General features: G+C 39.8%; 1 protein-coding gene across 1 annotated transcript in view; it reads right to left on the bottom strand.

The window, feature by feature from the left end:
* The window catches only part of STAT3 (signal transducer and activator of transcription 3), a 50,221-nt gene that overhangs the window by 3,819 nt on the left and 35,071 nt on the right, over positions 1–11,331 (bottom strand). The window contains 13 exon segments of the mRNA XM_015599301.2: positions 1,616–1,825; positions 2,344–2,415; positions 2,418–2,482; positions 2,602–2,696; positions 2,937–2,989; positions 3,762–3,897; positions 4,036–4,134; positions 4,909–4,992; positions 6,826–6,873; positions 6,977–7,070; positions 7,171–7,200; positions 10,412–10,471; positions 11,268–11,331. Of these exon segments, the coding sequence (XP_015454787.1) occupies positions 1,616–1,825; positions 2,344–2,415; positions 2,418–2,482; positions 2,602–2,696; positions 2,937–2,989; positions 3,762–3,897; positions 4,036–4,134; positions 4,909–4,992; positions 6,826–6,873; positions 6,977–7,070; positions 7,171–7,200; positions 10,412–10,471; positions 11,268–11,331 (1,110 nt within the window).

Below are 11,331 nucleotides of genomic sequence, written 5' to 3'. Positions count from 1 at the left end.
GGCCAGGACAGAGGGCTTGGCCCCGCCACACAGATGACAGCATTAGAGATTACGGGTTTGATGTAAAATAATTTGCATGTGATTTACATAAATACATATGCTCTTAAACATTAAAAAACATTTTCAATAGCTACACATTCTAAATACAGTTCCACACCCTTCCCACCAGTTACTGTCTTGCCTTTCGATCACCACTCTCCCTGACTCTGCTCGTAAACCACGTTCTAATGCTGCTAACATGCGTTTCCTCCAGAAAGTCTTTCTTCATCCCACTTGACACTGCTTACATCGCTCGGTGGTGGGGAAAAGGAAACACGCTAGACTGAAGTCTGGGTTTTAAACCTTCTAACATCTACTATGTACTAGCTGGGCATCCTGTTACTTAAGAATTCAGTCCTCACTTTCTCTTCAAAGTATTTTGAGTATGTTTGGAGGGGTGGTGCTCCCAGTGGGGCAGAAGCTAGTGACTCTGAGTCCTCTCCTCTCTAACCTCAATCGGCCACCCCAAAAGCACTCACTACAAAGTTCTTTCCCATAAAGAAGAATAAAAATCACCAGGTTCCTCAAAAAACAAACAAACAAACAAACAACCATACAATTTAAAAAATCGGTGAAGAACTTGAACAGACATTTTTCCAAAGAAGACATACAGATGGCCAACAGGTGCATGAAAAGGTACTCAATGTCACTAATCGGGGAAATGCGAATCCAAACCATGAGATACTACCACCTTATACCTGTCAGAATGACTAGCATCAAAAGACAAAAATAGTATTGGTGAGAATGTGGAGAAAAGGGAACCCTTGTCCACTGTTGGTGGGAATTTAAAATGATTAAGTCACTATGGGAAACAGTATGGATGTCCCTTAAAAAATTAAAAATAGAACTATATGATCCAGCAATTTCACTTCTGGTTTTCGATCCATAGAAGATGAAAATACTAATTTGAAGAGATATATGTACCTCTACATTCATTGCAGCATTATTTGCAATAGCCAAGAATGGAAGCAACCTAAGTGTTCATTGATAGATGATTGTATAAAAAAGATGCGATATATAATAGAATATTATTCAGCCATAAAAAAGAATGAAATCTTGTCATTTGCAACATCATAGATGGACTTAGAAAGTATTATGCTATGTGAAATACGTAAAAAAAAAAATACTATATGATTTCACTTAAAATGTGGAATCTAAAAACACAAAACAGAAACAGTCTCATACAGTAAACAAACTAGTTGTTACCAGAGAGAGGAGTTGTTGCATGGGTGAAATAGGTGAAGAAGGTTAAAAAGTACGAGCTTCTAGTTGTAAAATAAATCAAGGGATATGATATACAGCATAGGGAATATAGTCAATAATATTGTAATAAATTTGTATGGTGACATGGTAACCAGACTTATCATGGGGATCGTTGTATAATGTATATAAATATCGAGTTATTATGATGTAGGCCTGAAATGAGTGGGATATTATATGTCAATTATACATCAATTACATTTATACATACATACATACACACGCAGTGGGCATTCACCTGTCTGTTCTCCAAGGATCTTGCAATTTCCCACTTTTCCCCAGAATTAAATGCCTAACGTGGAAAATCAACAACTACCTGGGTCAGCCTCAGGATGCTCCTGGCTCTCTGGCCGACAGTACTTTCCGAATGCCTCCTCCTTGGGGATGTCAGGATAGAGATAGACCAGCGGCGACACTAGGATATTGGTGGCATCCATGATCTTATAGCCCATGATGATTTCCGCAAATGACATGTTGTTCAGCTGCTGCTTGGTATATGGTTCCACTGACTGGATCTGCGTCTTACCTGTCATGGATATGGGAAAGGAAGATAATGGAACCTATGGCTAGGTAATCTCAGAGAGAACTACTTAATTTATTTTTCCTTGAGAGGGAAAGGCTTATGCCCGCCTAGCGCTTGAGATCCTAAATATTCCACTCAGTCACCTGGCACTGTGGACATGTTCAGCTGGCTTCTGGGGAGGCTATCCAGCTGGGTCACAGGTAACACACTTGAATAACTACTTGCGTAAGATATATTAACAGGGTAGGTAAGAAAGGAGATGAAGAATAAAATTTAAATTGCAAATTTCTAGGCAAATATTAGACCCTGGAGCAAGCAAAACCAAACTGGCAAACCAATCCTTCAGCTGGAAGAACTTAGAGAACTAAGAAGCCACCCCGCCAAGTGTGTTTTGCAAGTCTGAGGCAAGGCGTGCGAAGCCATCTCTGCCCACTAGGGGGCAGTGGGTGCTTGAAAATAGCAGCAGCCACGCTGGGAAACAGAAATTGTCACCAGTGAGGGTGGGGGATGGCCAAGCTTACCGCTGATGTCCTTCTCTACCCATGTGAAAGTGACGCCTCCTTCTTTGCTGCTTTCACTGAATCTCAGCAGGAGGTGCCTGGGGGCTTGGTACTCAGAATGGCTCTCTCCCTCTCCTTACTGATGAAGCCCATTATGTATCTGGAGCCACAGAGGAGCAACGAGAATGTATGGGTTGAAGGGAACCCAGCCATTGGCCTGAGACAGCAGATAACCTGTTACACCTGTGTACTCTGCCAGACACGAGAGTGTCAACCTACCCTTCATTCCAAAGGGCCAGGATGTACTTTTTCACAAGGTCGATGATATTGTCCAGCCAGACCCAGAAGGAGAAGCCCTTGCCAGCCATGTTTTCCTGGAAAAAAAGGATAATGGGAAAGTCAAGGCTACCACCATCTCAGCTTTTTCCTTCCTAGGGGCACAGTGCCACCAACATTCTCAGGCCTATCTACCCTCGGGCAGGTCCTACTGGCTGCAGGACTAAGAGTCTCTGGCCTGCAGGCCCGGTGTCCTCTACCACAACCTTTCAGGTGAGCAGCCCCCTCCCACGCCTCTCCCCAAGACGGGGAGACAAGGAGTTAACAAGATCGCTTACTTTGCAAAATTTTGCCCATGTGATCTGACACCCTGAATAGTTCACACCAGGTCCTGAGGAAAGAAAAGAATAAAGCAGTGTAATTTTCAGCTTTGAATCAATACCTTATTTCTTAAAACAGAACACACACTGATATACATTTGTCCCACAATGGGCCTTGAAACCATTGGTTTTCACGTATTTGAAGGTTGTGCCCATTGTGCATACATGCGTGTGTGTGTATGCAAGCGTGCACACACACCCACATACTCACCCAATATACCCGACCTCATCATTTGAAGCCCCCCACTCTCTGAGTTGTTCAGCCTCACAGAGGTGGTAGATGATCTATCAAGTTCCCCTGCTCTTCCTAGCCTTGTGTGGTGGCCCGGGGAGCAGCAGCACACACTCATAAGCTGACAGCGAGTGCTACAAGATCACATTTAGTGGTGGCACAGGACAGAGCTACTTATAGTCCAGGTAGCACATAAAACATCCCGCTAAAATTTTTTTCCAGGGGAAAAATTTAAAAACAAACATACGGTTTATTGAAGAAATGAAAAGGGATATCAAGCCTACAGTTCCACCTTCTAACAAGAACTTAAAACATCTTCCTAAGATTAGACAAAGTAGTACCCTGGGAGGGTGAGGGACACAGCCATGAAGAGAAAAGAAATCTGCCGCCCACTGCACACAAATGATCACCCCGAGGCAAACTTCCTCTGGATCATACGTGTTCTGGTCCAGGCACAGAGCCTTGTCCAGTGAATATTCCTAAATGAAAAGACCCACAGGCCAGATTCCTTTTCTGAGGAGGGCGAAAGAAAGAAGAGGTAAAATGCTGACCTAGGAGCTTCTCTGCCAGCGTAGTCAACTGCTCGATGCTCAGCCCCCGCTTCGTGGTGGAGGAGAACTGCCAGCTCAGCACCTCAGCCACTTGATCCCAGGTTCCAATCGGGGGCTTGGTGAAAAAGTTCACGTTCTATTGAAAATAACACATTTATTAATTTAGATGAGAGGGCGGTGCTTGATGACCTGTACTAGGTACCACACAAACACCGCTGGGCAGCGAGGAATCAGAAGAGAAGGTGGGTTTCCTTCCAGAGGACGGGGCACTAACCTTGGGGTTGTTGGTCAGCATGTTATACCACAGGATGGACGCCCAGGCATTTGGCATCTGACAGATGTTGGAGATCACCACGACTGGCAAGGAGTGGGTCTGTGGAGCAAATAGGGGGTGAACTGGGGACGCAGAGGGCGTTCATGTTTTCAAAATCTCTTCACCCATGTATGTCCCGGGGTTCAGAATAAAAAACCATGTTGAGAACCACACCCACTGCCACCTCTCAGGGAGGGGTGTGACTGAGTTGGTTCAATACCCAGAGTGGGAAGAATACGAAACAAGGGCCATAAGATTCAAAGTTGCTGTCTGAATATAACCAGGAATTTGTAAACTCTGACTTGCTCAGAGCTGGACTCGCAATCCCCAGATTTCCCACATACAAAACCTGAAAGGCATTCTCCGAAAATTGAAGAGGTATCTGCCCATTAAATAGAGAGGCTTCAGAAATCAAAGACTAGAATTCCTATTTTTCCAGATATATCTTTAATTTAAAGATCAAGGAAGTTGGAAAAGAGAAGGTAAAGGCCATGGTTTTCTGTATACTAAAAACATTGGCTGTTTAAAGACCATTCTGTCCAAACTTTATAAAGTTAACTAACTGTATAGTTAACTTTATAAAGTTAACTAACTGTATATCGAGTTTGCTGATATACACGAAAGCCGAGTGAACGTGAATCTTCCAAGCATTCAAGCAAGACTTCACTCTCTGATGGGATACTAAGGATTTTTTGGAGAAAAAGAAGCAAAAGTAAATAGTGTTTATAGTAAAGAGGCATCACCCCACTTTCTGTAGTAAAAATCCCACCCAGAAGTTCTCATCCTGAATCACCCCTGAGTATAGCCAGGTCCCCACTATGTAGCAGAACTCACCTCTAGGTCAATCTTGAGGCCTTGGTGATACACTTCAGTCTCAAAGGTGATCAGGTGCAGCTCCTCTGTCACAATCAGGGAGGCCTACAACAAGGACATTCAGTACTAACAGCCCCAGTGGAGGAGAGGACATGCCACAGCCTCCCTGCACTAAGAGTAACCCACCAGGTGGCCCCGGACAAACTGCCAGGGACACAGCTCTGAGCTTATGCTCTCTTCAACACCAGACTCTCCAACGCTGTGACCTTCGAAAACCTGATCTTTTACTGGGTTTTATTATAACATTACATAGACCCAGTAGGTTATTTATAAAATGGGTAAAGCACAACAAATAACAAAACAGTGAACACCTGTGTGCCCCCTACCCAGTTTAAGGAAAAGACCGTTACCATGGAGATTCTCTGGGTGTCCTCCCCGAAACCCATCCCTGCCCCTCCTCCCTCAGATGTAACTGCTATTTTATCTTTTGGGTTTACCATTTCCTAGCTTTTCTTTATGGTTTTATCTCCATAGTTATATCTCCAAACAATGGATATATTGTTTAGTTTTAGATGTTTGTGAACCTTATACATATGGAATCATACCCTGTGTATTCTATATATAGTGACTTTTCACATCCATGCGGTCGTGTGCATCTGCAATTTATTCATTTTCGCAGCTGTATAGTATTCCATCATATGACTACATCACAAATCATTTACCCATTCTAGTGTTGAGGAGGTAGAATTGTATTTAGGGCTCATAATCAGGCTGCTATGACATCTTGTACATGTCTCCTGACGCCCATGTGCAAAGGTTTCTCTACTGTTAAATCCTGGGAGTGGCACTGCTGGTTTATAAAGTGTTTTCATTTCTATAGTGTCAAATTGTTTTCCAAAGCAACTCTAACAATTTATACTCCCACCAGCAGTATAGCAACCTTGTTTTGAATGAGTTACCAATGAATTCTAAGAAACAAAATTCCAATTCATTTTTAAAATACTGTTTTCCTGATTACAAAAGTAAGACATGTTCAGTTTAAAATGTAGATATTACAGAAGCGGTGTAGAGTAGCCTCAGATACATAAGCACTGTTTGGTGCATATTCCTCTAGAGTTTTCTGATGCATACATGAACATGCAAAAATCAGTGTAGTGTATTTTTTAAACAAATATACGAATATACTACCCAGATTATTTTGCATGCTTTTTTAAACAAACTTACTACATACATTTTTCATCTCAATGCACACTCCTATCAAACATTATAAATTCTTTTTTTTTTTTTTTTTTTTTAAGGCTTGCTACATTTTAGAGAAAAGGGAAGAATGGCTAGGGGACAAATATCAGAAAAAGAACAGGGTGTCACAATTTCTTTTTCAAAAATCAAAAACTAGTTTTTAGTCATATTTATGTTTGTTTGTTTGTTTGTTTGTTTTTTAAGTTTATTCTTGACACTAAGAATCCAACAATCTAAATCAGTGGAAGGCTGAGAAGAAATAAAGACCAAGACAAGTTTTGCTCTTCTCCTTTTTTCAAATGTTTAAGTCAGATTTGTCATAATCTTCTATCCCACCTCAGTGAGAAAAACAAGTCACCAAAACTGGAGCCAGACAGCGTCAGCTGGCAGGAGCTGGAAGAGAAGTTGGGAAAGCCCCAGGCCAGGTGGCAGGCTTTTCTACTAAATGGGCGTGGGTAATGCAGCAAGGGACTTTCCATTCCTACTTAATGGTGAGCTAGCTCCAGGGACAACCGAGGAAATGCTCCAAGCCGGAGAACTCATGGCAAATGTGACTTCTGACAATGTCGTTCCGGCCCACCATGACTTTCCTGAATGACTAGAGCTGAAACAGCAGGTCTCTGTCTCTAATTCTGTGCCCTTTTCTCTCCCCCTCAAAGAAAACCCTCCCAGTTGGCTTTCATCCCCAACAAAGCTTACGTCACAGTTGGCTCGGCCTCCGTTACCACATCTTTGCTCTCTCAGGGTCTGTAAGAAAAGCAAACAGCGCCTGTGTCATGTAAGTCTGTCCCCTACCCTGTCCCTCTGCCGGAGGCCTTGGAGAAGGGGAGTTCCAGCACCTCCCACATACCAAGTGTTTGAATTCTGCGGAGAGGCTGCCATTGTTGGATTCTTCCATGTTCATCACTTTCGTGTTTGTGCCCAGAATGTTAAATTTCCGAGATCTGAATCACAGGAGAAAAACCAACCACATAAGGTGACTGAGTCGCCAAAGGACAAAGTTAGACTAAACAGAACAAAAGAAAGTCCCTGGGCTGAACTCACCCTCTGAGAGCTGCAACGTCCCCGGAATCTCTGTGAAGAACACAAACCAGTGTTAATAAAACAGGCCCCGTGTTTCTTCAAAAAGTCTACTTTGAACACCTGTAATTTACTCTGATGGAAAAACTGCTGTGCTGTTGGGAATTTCTACAAACTATTCAATTACATTTATATGTGAAATATAACCTTGTACATGTTTAAGTAGTATGCAGAGGTGGTTCCTACCCAACATCTACTGCCCCCTTCCTAAGAGAATCTTGAGTCTGCTCAGGTGCCCTTCGCATGTACCTTCAGGGGATCCTGCTCATTCAGTCCATCAGAACACAGCATGCCTACCGTGCAGTGGTCCAAGGGAGTGAGGACATGATCTATATTGTCTCAATCAGACTGGAAGGGCATTATATCCCAGACTGGATTTACATTCCATAGCTTCAGCTGAACGTAAGCAAGGAAGCAGGAAGCATTTGGCCTTAACTACAAGCAACCATGTTGCAACCCAGAAGGGAATCTTAGAATTCAGGTGATGAGAAGAGACGGAAGATCCTGGGTCCCTGATGGCATCATGAGTCACTGATCTCACTTTCAGGAACTTGCTCTAACTCTGCATTTCCAGTTACACTGGGTTGCAAATTTCCTTATTATTTAAGCCACACTGGGTTTTCTGTAAAGGTTTACTGTTACCTGCAACTCAGAGCATCCCATTTGATATAGTTGGAAATATCTTCCTGGTGTATCCACCATCCTTTAACTCTATGTTTTTGATTATATAGTTTTTTATATAGTCACGTGTCTCAGTCTTTCCCCTTTTTTTATTATTTTATACTGCTTTAAAAGTTCTCCATTGCTACACATTCACTTACACTTTTAGAATAATAGCTATAATTTATTAAATAGTGTATTCCAAGTGGGTTTACAGATTAAAATTGATCAGTTTTTAAATCGCTTAGAAGATATATTTCCACATATCACATTTTAGAACTTAAGAGTCTTCATTTCATTATCAGGAAAGTCTCCCTCTGTCTAACCTATATTTCTTTTATAAAAACATTCTTTTTTGAATTACAGCTTTGGTGTATAACTGATGAACAATAAACTGTACTATTTAAGATGTGCAATTTAACATGCTTTGATAAATGTATATATACTGTATACACTTGTGAAATCATCAGCCTGATCAAGATAATGAACATATCTATCATTTCCACAGTTTCCCCAGGCCCATTTGCAATCCATTCCTCAATCCCACACTCTACCTCACCCCTGTCACCAGGCAAATATGGATCTGCTTTCAGTCACTATAGATTCATTTGCATTTCTAGAATTTTACATAAATGGAAACATAGAATATGTACTGTTTTTTTCTTGATCCGGCTTCTTTCACTCAGCATAATTATTTTGAGATTTATTCATGTGTTGCAGGTATCAGTAGTTCATTCCTTTTTGTTGGTGAGTAATATTCCATTTTATAGATATACCACAATTTTTTATTCATTTACCTGTTAATAGACATTCATCTATGAAAGAACATTCAAGTACAACCCTTTGTATGGACATACGCTTTCATTTCTCTTAGGTTAATACCTAGGAGAGGAAAGGCTGGTGACAAGGTAGGTGCGTGCTTAAATCTTTAAGAAACTGCCAAACTGTTCTCCAAAGTGGTTCTACCATCTTGTCATTTTACCAGCGTTACATTACACACTTACCTATGGTTTTTTCTCCTATATTTTTAAGATACTTTTATTTTAAACATGCAACTACATCTGGAATTTATTCTGATGAACAGTAAAAAGTAAAATTCTAACTTCTCACTCAAATCCCCTTAATACCAAGTTGTGCCAAAACCACTAACTGACTAATCCATCCTTTTCTCACTGGTTTGAGATATCAATTTAAACATATATTAATTCCTTATATAAACCTGAAGTCTATTTCTGGATTTAGGATTTCGTTTAATGATCAATCAGCTTATTCCTGCCCTAAGAACATATTCATTTAGTAACTGAAACTTTATGATACATGTTAATATGTGGCAGCACAGCTTTTACACCATACCTCATTATTTTTATTTATTTTTAAAAAATGTTTTCGAAAGTAGAATGGTAGTGGCTGGGAGGAGAGGGAAATGGGGATTTGTTGTTCAATGGATGTAATTTTGACTTTTCAAGATGAAACATCCTAGAGCTCCGTTACACAATAATGTGAAAACACTTAACACTACTGAACTGTACACTTAAAAGTGGTTAAGACGGTTAATTTTATGTTAAAAATTTTTTTTACCATAATTAAAAATAAATAAATCCTTTCTTAAAAAGCTATCTTTGCTTTTCTTTTTTTAAACTAAGAAAAGCAAGTCAAGAGTTTAAAAAATCTCATAGGAAAAATCTTATTTGCATTTTGCTTGGTACTGTATCAACTGGGAAGAATAAACATCTTTTTAGTAAAATTAGAAGTCTGCAATCCAGGATTATGAGTTGTCTCATCACTTTTTATAATATCCTTTCCTCATTAAAATGTCACCATTTTCTTCAAATAGATCTTAAGTACTTCTGTTAAGTTGATCACAATATATTTTTACCTTTGTTGCTTATTGTGAGATCATTTTTCTATTACAATTCCTAATTGGTTAATGTTAATTTATGGTTGAAGTTATTAATTTTTGCTTATTTATTTATCAAACCTACCACCTTTCTCAAGTCCCTTATTTCATTAGTAATTATTTAGTAATTATTTCCATTGTCATCAGTAATTCTTTTCCAGTTTATTCTAAAGAAATTTCCAGATAAATAATGGTATTACCTAAAAAATAAGAATACATTTTTTCTTTTTCTAATCTCTTCAAAGAGTATGTACATTTTAATTTTTGAAAGGTATTGTCAAATTTTGAAAAGTATTCTATCATGGTAAAGTGTGGAACAATAAAATTAAAAAAAAAAAAACATTGTCCCCACATATTCTGTTTTATATCATGTGCATAATTTACATTTACAAGTAAAAAATTAAAGAAAAAGAGGAACTCGAGGTCACAATAGCAATCTCAACTCAAATCTGTCTCACTAGCTTTGTGGTTTTGTTCAAGCACGTAATTGACAATGCACTGCAAGTCCTTCGAAAACTTTGTTCAAAAAACAAAAGATCTCTGAATGGAGATAAAGTCTTTAAGTTCACATGATGTCTGTCAAAGTTCTCATTTCTCTGTCTCTCATTTGAAAAAAAAGAAAAAAGAGCTAAGATAAGGAGTACTTACTTGTCAATGCATACTTTAATTTTAAGCTGATAATTTAACTCAGGAAATTTGACCAGCAATCTATTTCAAAAAAAAAGAAGAAGAAGAAGAAGGTTTCTGAGCAAAGAAAAAACAATCCAGTTTTTTTTTTTTAAGTAGGTTCCCCAGAAACTTCTAGCTGAAGAAACATAAATAAATCATAATCCCAAACTCCTCTTCTTGCCAGTGCTGTCTTTGATCTTAAGTTAAGCACCACCCCTTAGGACAAAGGTACTGAAAAAGAGCCTAAGAACTTGGACAAAGTTGTGAGAGATTCACCAAAGGATAATAAAAGCTATTTCATGAAAATTTTACAGGAATATGAGCTGGTATTCTTTCTATTAAACTTGAAACCACACCAAGTTTCTGAAGAGGGAAATTTCACTGCAGAAGGGCAAACTCCAGCCTACCTGTCTGACTTGAGCGTGAAAGTAACGCTCCACTTGGCAGGCCCACCACCCGCCCAACCTGCGGCCCCTTAGCTTCTATATCACTAAGGCTTACTCTCTCCCTTAAAATCCTCAGGGAAAAGTAGGCTGAAAGAACAGAAAATAATCAGCATTGTTTTGCCCCTTTTGAAGGCAGAAGGAGATGCTGTTGTCTAAGACTATAGCCTTGGGACCATAAGAATATGCCCAGAGAACCTCAAAAAGATGACCTTTCTCTAGCTTTTGACAGAAGAATCAAAGAGCAAGTTGCTACTATGCCAACGAATCCCACTCCACCACAGTACTGCCTCTGAGGCCTGTGAAGAACGACGCTGGCCACCAACTCTATTCTCATCCTGAGAACGTTCCTCAATAAAATATCTACCAAAAATGGAAGTGCAGTGGCCCACCTGACTTTAGTAGTAAACTGGACACCAGTCTTGATGACTAAGGGCCGGTCGGGATGCATGGGCA

Source organism: Pteropus alecto, unplaced genomic scaffold, assembly GCF_000325575.1.
Source record: "Pteropus alecto unplaced genomic scaffold, ASM32557v1 scaffold98, whole genome shotgun sequence".
Lineage (NCBI taxonomy): Eukaryota > Metazoa > Chordata > Mammalia > Chiroptera > Pteropodidae > Pteropus > Pteropus alecto.
Note: the sequence above shows the minus strand (reverse complement) of the source record. Positions and strands in the feature narration are given on the sequence as shown.